At 42.2% G+C, this 14,617-nt stretch overlaps 1 protein-coding gene across 1 annotated transcript in view; it reads right to left on the bottom strand.

Moving 5' to 3' along the window:
* DIS3L2 (DIS3 like 3'-5' exoribonuclease 2) overlaps positions 1–14,617 on the bottom strand; it is a 180,493-nt gene that overhangs the window by 153,567 nt on the left and 12,309 nt on the right. Inside the window, exons 3-5 of the mRNA XM_063167119.1 lie at positions 7,822–7,980; positions 7,386–7,528; positions 2,126–2,179 (exon numbers count right to left, since the gene is read on the bottom strand). Of these exons, the coding sequence (XP_063023189.1) occupies positions 2,126–2,179; positions 7,386–7,528; positions 7,822–7,980 (356 nt within the window). The remainder of the gene's footprint in view (positions 1–2,125; positions 2,180–7,385; positions 7,529–7,821; positions 7,981–14,617) is intronic.

Raw genomic sequence — 14,617 nt, 5'->3', positions numbered from 1 at the left:
GCTTTCCTTCCAAAAAGAAACACCTTTATATCTCGAGCTCCAGGTTCTCAACTATTGGGTGAACTTACGCACTTCCAAGAAAATTTGTGCACTTTTTCCTCTGCACAGCTGACACTTCAGATTACTAATGCAATTAAAATGGCACTGAATGACAACAGAACACAATCACTTGCAAAGTCTCAGCTGTCCCTGGGGTGCATCTACTCTAACAGCCACAATGGCCTCAAGACTTCCCAGCCCCCTCCAGGGAGCACAGGGCTTTTTCTCTGCAAATATCTCCAGCGGTACTCCCTATCCTCCTCACAAGAGATCTGCAGTACTTCCATCTGCTCTGGAAGTGTCTCCCACAAGCACAGCACAGCTCCAGCCACTGTCACTCATGCTCAGCAGCACCATCCTTCACACTGACACCTCAAACCACACCACCCTGCACAGGGAACACATGAGATGCGAGGCAGAGATTTCAATTCTTGGGGTGTGTTCTCTGGGTAGCTTCAAGAAAAAAGCCCTGGGCCTTCCCCTCAACAATTCATGCAACAATGAGATGAGCAGACAGAGCACATGTGCAGCAAGAAACATGCAGGGACTTCTGGTGTCAGAAGGTGAACAGCTGTTGCATTGAACTCCATGAAGGCATGGCCAAGTCATAGCTGAAGTGAAAGGAGCATAATGCCCTCATCAACAGCAGAAAATAAAGAGTGATTTTTCACAGCTGCAGCTCTTGCAGCATCTGGCAATGATGGGAAGTGCAGCAGAACACCAAGGCTGCAACCCCCCCATTATGGTAAATCATGTTATACAAAGTATAAGCTTCCCAAAGCATCTGCCTTAAAGGACTGTGCCTACATAAACCAGAGTCATCTTCACCCAGGTGTTGATGCTACTGGTTCTGGTATTCATCTCCACAAAGGGCAGAATAGTAGAAAGATAGTAGAGAAAACCACCTCTGCTAGCCCTCCTTAATGTATGCATTCCTGCACACAGAACAGGCACAAGGCAACAGCTGGACACCAGAGGGGCGATTAGGGGTAAAACCTCACATCCAAATAACTCATGAGAGTAGCTGAGCTTCTCTTTTAACCTTGCATTTTGTAAATGCAGAGAATATATTTAACAGCTTACACTTACCACACCTACAAGGACACCTGGCAGAGGAAGGATCAAAGTTCCTTTCACTTACACACTTCCTTCCTGATGTACCAGAGAGCTGCTCTGCACTTCTTCCTCTAGTTAATGCTAGTGTACTCTCTGCAGCCCCAAACTTTCCCCATGCCTGTAATGCCAACCTTCTCTACCAAAGCTCCAAAACATCGCCCCAAATCAACAACATAAACTAAACAACACCATGAATTTCAAGGTTTTCCCAAGCCCCAAAACAATAGCACTGTCAGTAGTAGGGAGAACAACATAATCAGCATTTGTCTCACTGTCTCAGGGCAGGCTCTGCCTTCTCATCCCCACACCAGCAAAACATTTCAATATAAAACTCTCTCATTAACAGCAACACTTTGAGCAAGTCAGTTCCAGATAAAAAGCATTGGCTGTGCCAGCTGTGAGGTCACCTTCCCAACTGGAAGGCCCTGAAATTGCAAGAGTCCTTCTTTTCTGTCAAAACAAGGAAAGAAGAGAGAAGAGGTGCAAGGCAGTCCCATGTGGCAGAAGCACATCCCAAGCCAAGCAAGATCCAGCCCGTGCCAAAGCGGGCACATGAAAAGGAATCACGCATATTATTTCTGGAATGACTTTTCAAATTAGCTCATGCAGCAGATCGAAAATGGAGAGCATATTTGTTTAGGGAAGATTAACTTAAATCAGTGGAAAATCTATAAAACCTCTGCAGCCATAAACCAAGGGTTTCTGATTACACTATCTGGTGGTCCTCAAACCTGACTTCAGCTGGCCTCTGTGGGACCCTGCAGTATCCCCAACTTCAGCACAAGCAAAGCATTTCTTTGAGGTATGAGAAAGTGGGATTTGGTTGGGAATATTTGGTATAAAAGAAAATCCAGAATGTGTTCATTTATTCCAACTCATTCACCTCTGAGTGACCTTCTGTGCACAGCATAACTCCTATCTTAATGCACCTTTACTTATGAACTTTAAAGCATTATAAAATTACACTTACTGGAGATGGAATGAAGGCTTCATGGTACTTCTTGGGATTTATTCTCAAGGGTCCCTTAAAAAAAAAAAAGGAAAGAAGGAGAAAGATTATGCCAGAATCTTATTAATTTTATTTAACACCAGTTAAATTAGAGAGCTGTGGGTAATAGATCTGCAGTGAAACATGAGAGATACATCTAAATTTCCATTATACATTTCAAGTCTTGACAACTTAGCATCCAAGCAATTTCAAGCCAAAAGGCAGTTTCATGATAGGCTTAAGCTGATCTATTGCAGTCTGTCATCAAAGAGATGTTGAATCATTAGTTGTTGCTGCTACTGGGTGAACTGAGGATCCAAGCTCTCCTGTTCCTTTCACACATTTTCTGCTGAGCATCCACCAGCTTCGTTAACAACTGGATAATAGAAACAATTTGGCTTGCTCTGTTTTGGAAAAGGAGAATGTTGGGTTTGCTTATTTTGGAGGATGCAAGGAAAGAGGAAAAGAAAAGCTGAGCTTGCATGGCAGCAGGTATCATTCTTATGGGGCTCTGGCTGCTTAGGCTGTTTCTGCAAACAGACAGCAGCAGTAGCTGTGATAATAAAGTACATTTCCAAAAAAGAATTTAAAGGATTTTCCAAAAATAAACATTTAAAGTCTACAGGATTAAATTCTGTTTAAACATACTTAAAGGCAAACTATCTTAAATACATTTGAAAATTCCATGGTCTATCTATTTCTGCATTGTTATCTGCCAACTTAAAGGCCAAGTCACCTGCAACAAATTCATATCAACCTTCCAAAGTAAACCAACCAGTTTTGCTGCTTGCACTCATGTCCATCCAAGAGAAAGGCAGAGCCAACCAAAGCCTTATAGGCTACACATGTGCATCCCAAAAGTATCCTGGAAATTGGGATTCAGGTGACTGCAGCTCAAACTGACAGCATTTGAATCTTATGGGAATACAACTTAGCTATCTGCCTTCCAACAGGCTTCTGCTCTGGGAAGTAACTTTAGAAATTTCTCCTCTTGTGTATTTGAAGTAATTTTAGCCAATTTATTATATGAACAGATTCCATCTGTTTGCACTTCTGTGTTAAGCAATCATAGGAGCATCTCACAGGAATTGCTTCATTAAAGCTTTACTGCAGCAAATAATTTTTTATGTATTCTGAGAAACACTCAGACAATAAGGAAATCGAGCTGATTACATGTGAAAGTTCTGCTGCCTTGAAGAACTCACAGATTTACAAAGATTTTCCATTGCACTTATTTGCTAAAGTTTACCAGCAAATACAGAATACCAGATTACCAGCAGCATGTATTCCATACTCTTTAGATACTATTTGAGTACTTTGCTGCACTAATTTTATGTCTCACATAACTTGTACTAACAAGGACACTTGCCCCCATGGCAGGCATAACCCAGGACAACAGCATGGAAACAAAGATGACCCCACTGAGAGAAACCCTGGGGTATTTTATCCTTAAGCAAAGTGAGAGCTGACTTGCTGTCATCAGTTTCTATTAGCATTGGTACCCACTGATGCAAAACTCTCAAAGATTGTCCCTCATTTATTTCCCAGAATCAGTCATCAGAAGCTGCTACAGAGAAAGGAAAAACTGGAGAGGGATTGCTGCTCTGTTTGACAGTAAGTCAATTCCTATATATGGCTCTGCCTACCAGCACTAAGCAGATATGGAGATATCCTGTTTTCCTCTGCACAGTCCCCTTCAATAGTGTGGGACAGCTGTCAATCAGTCAGGTGTAAATGCCAATCATGTACATGAAAAATCAGGGTTTGTGTCCATGGCCCAGAAGGCACCAGAGCAGCAATGGGACCATGGATGCCCAGCTCCAGCAAACACACAGAGGAGCACAGTGTTACCACATTTACTGTGCAGCCTGTTTATCTGCATTTTATATGCACTACCTAATTATGATCAGCATTAGAATTCTTACGTCAAGTAATATTAAAAAACTTCAGCTCTTCCTTTAAGCAAGAAACTCACAAAATTTATCTTAGAAAGCAGATGGGCCCTATTATCTGTGCCCATGAAAATCCTATTTACAATGTTGTACATTTCACACTGTGATATCATATCTGGAACCAGTCACTCTCCCCATCTGCAATGAACAACTGTTCTCATATGTGTATTAGGGGGTGAGGATCTGGCTGCAGAGTCTCATGATGTCACACTAATGTTGTATTATTTTACAATAGCTTGCAAATAATAGCTGCTATATTTATCAGTGTTTTTCTGTCATTAGGGCTTTTGTTATGAAAGGGAAGAACAAGGTCTGCAGGAAGGTTTCTAAAACATTTTCTGATGATTCAAGGCAGCTTCACAAGCTCTTGCCAATAAAGTTTCTAACCTTACTGAACTTTCCCAGTGAAACATAAAAGGGTCACGATTTCTCAAGCTGCTTTGCTAAATGCAGGGCAGGCAGTACTCAGACTAAACTTGAAGCATCCTAAACCAAGCAGTTTATAACAACTATTGTAACACATGTGCCTAGGTTCATTTGTATGTACAAAACACCAAAAAGAGGTCAGGGTTCACAACTATCTGATTGCCACCAAGGCTTCCTTAAAAAAAAAAACAATTCATGAAAACCCGGGAAACCCCAGCTTTCACATCCACAAAAGAACAGCTTTCCAAGGAAAAACACCCTTTTCACAGCAAAGCAGGCTCTGCATCTCTGTTTGCTCCACCTGACCCCAGCAGCCCGGCAGGGAGGGTGTGGGAGACGCTGGAGGCGTGGAGCAGACATGAGTTCCTGGCTGATGCTTCAGAGGATGATTGGAGTCCTTTGGGTCCATGCTCCTCCATACACAGCCTGATTTCATCTGTTGTGTATAACCACCAGCATGTGCTCACGGCAGGACACAGGAGTTGTTCAATCTTGTTTGCCTTCAGGCTGCCCGGTGTGATTCCAACCAACCTGACACCCCTGGGGTTTGCTCCCTGCAGTCTGAAGGGCAGGGAAGGGGGAATTCTGTGCACTCATAAACACCTGAGCTCAGATCCCTTTTTTTGCAGAACGACACTTCCAGACACGTCACACAACAAAATGAATCCAGGAACCTGCAGGTCACACTTCTGCTACTCATCAAACATGACTTATGTCAGCTACAGCACCAGAAGCCATTAAGATCACTATTACTGACACACGTCAGCACCCATGAAGATAACCTTTCACTTTTCCTGATCTAGGGCTGCCTAATCATGGCACTTGTGTCATCTGAGCAATCTTCAGGTCTGTCAGGAGTTTCTGTGGGTTGGACTTTCAGGAACACTTCATTGCACAGCTGCCTTGCCAAGGTCCAAGAATCTCAGTGTTATGGTAGGCTCTTTTCTCCCTGACAGAGCACTCAAATTCTCATCCAAATATTTCCAGGATGCTCCAGGAGACAGCCCATGTTCAGAGAGTCATGCTGCCTGGGAGTACTCCAGTTTCCTCAGGACCATCAGATTCAGACCAATAGGTTTGTCTTCCCATTCCATGGGCTCCTGTGGAGCCTTTTTGCAGATCACCATGCTAGAACATAATGCCCTCCTTTTGGGGTTTAACACAACAGACACATGTTCATTCTGTCTCGTGCCATTGTAGCAAAAACCACCAAATATTCCTCCATTCACTAAATGGAGGATTTGCTCTCAGGATCTGACCTATCCTGGTTGAGACTGCAGTGATGAATGGTCTTGATGAAATCATAAGGATGAATGAACTGAAGATGAGAAATACTGAGCTGGAAAGCCCATGATCTAACACTCAGCTCTGAATTATTAAATCTAGCTTCCACAGTCTCCATTGTTTCCCTGAGATGTGGAACTGGATGAAAGAAAAATAGACAGAGCCTAAGAAAGCACATATGACTCTTCCAGTTACGCAGCACATGACCTGGAGTAGACACACACATTTACAAGAATTAGGGATTCTTTTGCCAGGGATCATGCAATCACAGGTCCGTGGGGACTCAGCATTTCAGTGGGATTCTCAGGTAGTAATCACAGCCTGATGTGCCTCATCTGCAGCTGCACTTGACCTCATAGACAGTCTACACACACTGCACTTAACACTATCAGGCTGTGTTACCAAAAATGGTGCCAAAAACACCCCTGAAGGTAAGGCAGAAGCTTTAGTTGATGCCATATGCCAGCGCAGCCATGAGGGAAGTCACAGCCTAAGGCTCCCACTTCCTCCCTCACCATTTGCTTCCCATTGCAGACATCTGTGATGGTCTTTAAAAATGCACTGGCCTAAGGTCCAAGTAGCCCAGTGGACCACACAGATCATCAGCAGGGATATGATTTCCTCAAAGCTAAGAGTGCATGAGATTGGTCTTCAGGATGGAATCAGGCAGTCTTTTATGTAAAATCCTCATCACACCTACAGAGATTATGCCATTATAATGATATACAAGAATTATTATAAAATGATAACAAAAAATCAGACAAAAATTGAGGTGATGTCATTTGAGACTCTAGTCTATTGATGAAAGTTAAGTATCACAACCTCACCAGTACTACTAATTAAATGGCAATGGACCTGTGTATGTTTGGGTAAACAAAGCCTCAGTGTGGATGTCATGCCTTCATTGACTTCCACCTGCCCCTTTTCTCCAGCCAGACTGATCTCACTGGGATGCCAGGTGTGTCCTGAAGAACATTACACCATGTTGAGGACTACTACGAACATGGTGCATGGATGTTTTCTTCTTCTCCATCTCAGCCCTGCCAACCTCCATGTAAATTCTTCTCTATCCAGCAGATAGGACAGCAGATCCATACCCACATTCTTTAGAAAAGAATTGCTACCTACTGATGGCTGCAGTTTTGCTGCTCCAAAACCAAGCACAAACAATTTTGTGAGAAATTTCAGAGAGGTATCTTGCTAAGGGCATTTGTTTTTGCTTATACTGACACAGACAGAGGCTGCCAGCAACTGCTGTTGTTTTGAGCATCATTTGTAAAAAGAAGTGTCTCCCCAGTAATGACCATCGTGGCCAGGAGACTATTCCATAAGAAATCTGCAATTTATCACTAGAGTGGATCAGGAATTTTACAGAACATTCAATCAAACAAAGGACTACTTCAGAGGAATGTAGGAGATTCCATCCCACTTGTAGAACACCCAGAGAAAGGGAAAATATCTTCCTCTGGCATCTACAAGTGCTACATCAATTCCCTGTCATCAACTGCTGCTGATTTCCAACAACTGCCTGTGGTTTCCACACTTATCACAAGAGCATGGACAGTGTACATTTCAGGCACCTGAATTAGCTCTCCCCTTTTCAGTCCTGCTGAAACATCTTCCTTTGATGCGTAGGCTTCAAATATACTCTTCTTCCTCCCTCGAGTGGGTTTATTTAGATTCTTTCTGTCACCTGATGTTGGGACAGTGGCAAAGGATCCTCCTGCAAACAAAAATTCGTAAGTGTTACCTTGCCCACCAAACTTGTCTGTGTATCTTAACAGAATCTGTACAGAAGTTTTATGTTCAAAGTTGAACTTCTGAGAACAGTTTGCCTAGAAATACTGGCACCCGACTTGAGAACACTGAAAAGTCTGTAATAATCATATTTTACAAATAATCAACAATCTTTTACAGCTCATTTTAAAGTCAGTAGCATTCATCCCAGCCCATCTTTTAAAGCACAGGCTTCAAGGCAGCTTATTCCTGAAGCGTGTACACACACTGCTTTAATACCTCTGGGAGTTCCCAGTTGTCTGGGATTTATTCTGCTGTCTGAATTGTTCATTGTTTCTGTCTGCGATTCAGAGAGTTGCCTCTTCCTATCGAAGTTCTGGGGAGTTCTTGCAGATTCAGAGTTGTTTCTGGTCCTTGCAAACCCTCTTTTTTCTGCACCTGAAATCAAATACAGGTTTGAAATGACAAGGAAGGGAAGAGGAACCCCAGTGCCAGGTTGTGGTCCTGGTGAAGCTCACGGTCTCTAGTTCTTCAGAACAAGTTACAACCATGAGTCACAGCCTTTATCCAAGAGAAACAATGTCTTCATAAGTTCATTTGCAATCTGTTGGCTCTTTGGGCCTCATAACACAGCACTAACTTATTTTAGCATAAATAAAACGCTGGAAATTACGATGCTGAAGTTGGATACAACCCTTCCAAAATCCTGGGAAATTCATTAGAGCATATAAAATGTGAAATTGTTAAACTGTTTCCAAAGTCTCCACCCCATTAAGCCCCCAAGTAGTGAGAAAATATAACCTCCCTACAACTTAATTAAGCAGGTCAGGAATCAAGGAGGCAGAAAAAAAATTAACAACCCACAGTGGAGTTATTAACATTGGAGCTACCAGAGGCAGCACGGTACACAAGGACACCAGAAAGAAGTGCCAAAGCTCCAAATGTCCAGCCTGCTCAGAATAGTCCACAATCATATGAAAATATTCTGCAGAGACTCACCCCTTACTTCCCTGCCATCACCTCAGCCCCTTCCCTACAGCCAGGAGAGCAAGCAGCAGCTTCCAAAGCGTATGCCAACGCTGTTCCACGGATCAGCACATTGGAATGCAACCCAGCGCCGCGCAGCTGCCCTCTTGGCCCTCCACCTGGATACTGAACATGTCATCACAGCTTTGCCTTCCAGCCCCTCCTGGCTACGCTCCCTGGGTCCAAGCTTGTACCTGCAAGTCAGAAAACGTGCAACGCCAACTTATTTGCTACGGTGCTATCCAAGTTACAAGGCAAATTTTTTACCTATGGTATCCTTCTCAAATGAAATAGCAGATTGCTTCACAGCAGCGAGGAAAAAATGTTTTAAAGGCTCTCTTAAGCAGAAAGCTTTAAAAAAATATGGTGCAACAAGAGAAAACTGCTACTTTGCCCAATCACAGAGAAAAAGTAATTTTCATATATATAAAAAGAGGCAAATCAGCAGGAGGGAGGGATCCTCCTGTTTCAGGAGGGAAGACATCAAGACAGGCAGAGGGACAACTGAAGGTGCCAGCTTAGACCAGTCTAGGAAGAGATTACATACCACAGCAGTGTCTGCAAAGGGGAAGCTGAAACAAAGGGGAGGCTTCTGTTTTCAGTCACAATAACACAACATAGTTGGGCCTTTTTCTACACAATCAAGCTTTTCACACTCTGAGGGTGCTTCCAGGGCAAAGTCTGTTTGAGGAGGCTGCAGCTGTAACATGGCAAATTTAGCACAGCAGCAAATTCAGTTTTCAGAGGAGGCGACTGAGGCAACGCAACCTGTATGACTCACATAATGAGATGGAACTAAAATTAACTGATTTGCAACTGCCTAATGAACTGATTTACAAATGTCCTAAGGGTCAAGTTAAGTTTAAAAACAGACACCAAAAGTAAAAGTACAGACTAGAGAATTGGCAACACAATTTGCTCCTGGATATGTTTTCAGAGACATTTTGGTGAAGGAATCTGACTTCAACTGCAACAGGCAGGGTTTTAGGCTGCTCACAGAGAGGTCATGCAATCTGCTTCGTTGGAGGTTCTTAAAAATAGGTGAGACAGACGTCTGCCAGAGTTGGTCTAAGAAGAGTAGTTTTTTCCTTGAGGTAGTGAAATGGATTACACGAGCTCGTAAGGTCCCCTAAAGCCCTCGTTTCTATGACAGCAAGTCACAGAAAATACTACTATGAATTAAAGAGCCCAGGATAAAAAGGAGGCTAAATCTTAACATATAATTAAGAAGGAGCTGAAAAAAAATAAGAGAGCATAAAACTAAAATGCAGAGGGGGAAAGCAAAAAAATATCTCATGAACTGGGCAGCAAGCTAAGAGCCAGAATTAGGCACTGCAGAGGAAAGTTGTCCAGCATTTGGCTTGTTCAATGGTTCCAAAAATCTGGGGCCCCTACAGTCAAAAATAATGTACAGCAACAGCAAAGGGTGGAGAAGCATCTCTGTGTGATAAAAGGTAGACATGCAGAAAGGCGTCTGCACATTTTCAGCACTTTAACCTTGGGCTTGCTCCGTGGTGGGATTTTTCATTTACTCAAACTCAAAAACAAAACTCAAAGACAAAATTCACTCAAAACTACAGACTCTGCTTCAAAATGGCTGGCCTGCATGGCAGTTTACACACAGCCACTTTGGATAGTATTTGACCCCCTTGGCCATGACATTTATGGCTAAACAAAGCCACCCCTGTTACAAAGCCACAGGCAACTGTCACAATTAGCATTCAACTGGAACACATCAAATTCTGCATGACTGTAATCTCTTGTATTTCTTCTTTTAAAAGAAAGAGACCTAACTACAGGTCACCATCTGTTTCAACTAGAGTCGGTATTTGTTTCTGCCATGCACCTGTCCCCTAAAACTGGAAGTTAAAAATACCTCTCAAGATGGGCTTTCCTGCTGCCCCCACTGCCCAGCATTAATATTCTGATGCATAAACAGACATCATCCCATAAAGCAAAAAGTAACTTGACTACTCTACAGCATAGGATATATTGAGACTATTCTTTCTGAAAAATCTATCACAACTATGGTTAAACCCTATTCCAGCACCACATGTGTCAGTCTTACTTTTTCCTTGGTGTCACAGTTGAGTGATTTGTAAGATAGAACAAAATCTCTCATGGTAGGACGTCACACAAAGTACTAACATATTCTAAGCATTAAAATAACCAAATACTAAATAAATTATTAAGCAATGAATACAAGAAAAAAATTAAAATTATTTCAGTGGATGGAAGACTAAAGCTCAGAGCTGAGGTTGGCTGATCCATCCTAACAGGAGACTGGAAGCAACCACAGAGCACCAAACATCTGTTGTGCAGAACCACTCAGGCCTGAACACAGAGCAATTCTAGTGCACAAGATGTAAATATTCACAACATGCAGCAAATGCCACATGTTTGGGTGTTTATCTGGCTGCAGAGATGTTCCCTGTGGATGCAGCCAACACTTGCCTGGGATTTCTAGATATTCTGCCATTTTCTTGGGATATGACAAAGGACTAATAATTTGAGGAAAAGTGGTTGACTGTTCCATACTTAAAGTCCTCTGGAGGAAGATTTGGGTTGAAAAAAATCCCAACACCTGCACCAGGCATGGAGGCTCCCTACAGGGGCAACAGAGGGACACCTAAATGGGACCAGCAGTGCCCCCCAAGGAGCAGGGAAACCCTTCAAACCAGCCAAAGGGAAGCACCTGTGGGGAGCAGAAACACACAATTCCCACCTACACAGCAGTGAGTACATTCATGGGCTTTCAGGACTGCTCACAAACAGTCATTCACATTTATTCTCATCAGGAAAAGAAGATGAAAGGATGCAGGGGCTGGTTGAGCTCTGCCGGAAGGACAGCACTGGAGCTTCATCTGAAATCCAAACCACCTCACTTCATCACAACAATGACATCACACAATGGCACATTTTGGTCTTTAAACCTAAGTACCTATTAATCTTTTCTTATTTGGGGTGAAAAAATGCATGCAAGCAGCTTCCCAGAATAATTGATCTGGCTTACAGTAAGAGAGGAGGCGAGATGTTTTAAATCAGCTTATTTGGACATAATTTATACAAAATCACTCTAGAGTTCAGCTTTTGAAAAGTACAGCATTTAATTAAATTTACATCTATTAGTCAGTTGATCAACTAGATGGTCAACTAAATCAACTAAAATGGTCAACTAAACATGAAGTTAGCAAGGCCAGAAAGTCTTTAATTTTATATTAAAATTTGCATATTGCTTTACATAAGAAAGAATCAAGACCCTCAATTTTATTTCCCAAAAATAAAACATTCTAACTGCCCTCTCACACCTGACAATCTCTTTGATTACTGCCAGCAGAGCAGGAAAGTGTTGCTGAATCTTCATCAGCACATCCGTGACAACTCCCATCCAGAACCCAGCAAGAACCAGTTTTACTTGAGAGATCCAAGTGAATTTCAAGATAAGGAGATCTTGGTTTAGTTTCTCCCATTCCTACCAAAGGGCATCTACACTTTCACCAGACATTTTCACCTCCAAACTTCCAGCTTTCCATCTATATCATTTATGTAGACACCTACAATAGTTAAGCAGCTCCCTGGGGAGGGCAGGACTGTGAAAGCATCACAGTGGTGCTGGGAACAACTCTGCAGTGTCTGAACCCCCCAGACACTATCTCAACATGTAATGGTTCCTTTTACATTAAAAAAAAAAGGAATTTATGTTGAAAGCATTGGAAAGAACAATTTTGTTACAAACTTTTCCAATACAAAATACTTGCATCTGCTATTTACTTTTATCAGTCCATGACTGGACACCAACATGTACACTAACTCTGCTATTGCTAAAAGGATTTTCCACTGCTTCCCAGCTTTGGATCATGGTCTAGATATGGCAAGGAATCTTTGGAAAACCCTGTTTTCCAGTTAGCATAAGCATGAGAAGAAACAGAAGCATACCCCCAAACTGGTAACATGCAATAGAACAATTTGTTATCAGTTAATGAGACACTCTTAACACAAAGTTCCTAAATATTTGTCCATATTTCTGCAATGTTCCATTTCATTGCTGACTCATTTCAATGACTTAAACCAATTTCCTTCAAAACTTCCAAGTAATTCTTCAAGACATCCCAGATGAGCACTTAGTAAGACAAGATAAGGATACACCCATGATCTTGAAGATATGGCAGCTACCAAAAGAAGGATCACCCAACACTGCCCGAGCCCCAAAAGCAGAAATTAACCAACCAAAGACAACAAGAACTACCCTGATACCAGCCTGTGGTTAGTCCCACACTCCCATTTAAGTCAGACTAGGTTAAACACAGCAAGAAAGTTAAAGAAAGCATGTTCCTGCTCATCTTTACTAGAGATTTAATGAATTAAGTGTCCAACCACAAGGCAGCCCAAGGCATCACCTCACAGATCCGTCAATTCAAGTTGGCCCTTGACTCCTGGCACAGCTGACAAAGCAAATTTTAGAAACCATCAAATTTGGTCTTTTAGCAAAGGAATACTCTCCAAGAGCTGCTAGGAAGTTCTATCTGCAACTTTATGAGGCACTATGGATGCTGATGTGTAACAGGGTGTATTAATAGTCTCAATACCAAAGTTCAGCCAACACAAACTCTGCCTTGTTTTGGAAAGACATCTGGGACATTAAAAAATCCACAAACCTACATGGCCCCTGAACAACTCATCTCAGGTACTTTTGTGAATCTGTCTCTGCACAGCTTTGATGAGCTGGGGGGATGCAGATCCTGGCTGGGAGCTCTGGACAGGCACAGACCTACTGCTGGCACTGCTGCACCAGGCAACTGCCCCTCTCATTCTCCAAAGGCAAATCAGCTCTGCCAGCAGAAGATGCTGTGCCAGTACAAACTGCATTAACATCAGGGTGGTTTTGCTAGGATCCCTGTGTCTGTCCCTTTCATATACTTAAGCAGGCAATTTCAAAGCTATTTGGTATTTTCTGCAGCTCAAAGAAGCCTCTAGAATAATTCCCCCTCAAAATTCAAAAGCCAAAATGTGTTTGCTAGATTGTTTTGAATTTCTGATGCACCAGTGACATCCAGTAGATGCCATATTATAGAAGTGATGAAGCCAAAAATCTCCAAGCACTTAAATGAGTACTACAATATCCAGGATCAAATTACCACACACAAGCAAAAACAACAGGCAAGACCAACAAACACCATTGAAGTGATCTCAAATGTGAGTTATGTCAACAAAAACACTGGTCACAGGCAGGCCAGAAGTAACAAGCTATTTATGTTTTGCAAAATATTTTGCGGATTTAAGAGATTAAATGCCCAACTAATGGTAACAGCCAAATCCTTTTTTGTTCTATTTAGTTTTAAAAGGAAAAACACAAAGACAGCTGTTGGTGTAGTTGCTCAGGGAAGGAGTTCTGTACCAGCAATTAAAAAGACACTCCTTGGAATCAATCTCTGTGCTAGAGCCCCAATAATACACATACAGGACCAAACCCCATCCACCACACTCACTGAAAACACAGCTCTGCTTCAACCTATGTTAGGAACAGTCAACCTTCCAAATTTCTCTAAAGATGAAGTAAAAGAGTTCAGAATTCTTAGACAGCCTTGGAACAGAACCACCTCCATGCATTTTACAGTATCTTGAAGCCAAGAGCTTAAATAAAGTAGATGGCTCAAGATTAAAGACAAAGCAATAAGACAAATGAGGATGTCACGGGAAGGAATTCATTAGGGATGTAGGAGTGGAAAGGCAAGACTTGGTGATATCAGTTCAGTGATGTTTCATTGCAACAGAGACCTGCAGGAGATAAACATGGTAGGCAATATTTCAGATGCTCAATCTGGAGTCCAAGAGAAAATCTGAGAGTGCATTCTCCTTATCACAAGCAACTAAAAGAAGATCCTTCTTGTCTCATGAAATGTAAATTCAAAGAATCTTAAACTGGAGGTTCTGAAGCACATTCCTCTGTTTGGTCCAAGCCAGACCATGAGCAGCTGCAGCTTGATCATGATTAAAGCTAAGAGTTCCTACAGTGTTGCTCTGAGTCCTCCTCAAAAGTAGCCAAGGAAGT

Source organism: Melospiza melodia, chromosome 12 (assembly GCF_035770615.1).
Source record: "Melospiza melodia melodia isolate bMelMel2 chromosome 12, bMelMel2.pri, whole genome shotgun sequence".
Taxonomy (NCBI): Eukaryota; Metazoa; Chordata; class Aves; order Passeriformes; family Passerellidae; genus Melospiza; species Melospiza melodia.
The sequence above is the reverse complement of the archived record's forward strand: the minus strand, read 5'-3'. Positions and strand labels throughout refer to the sequence as shown.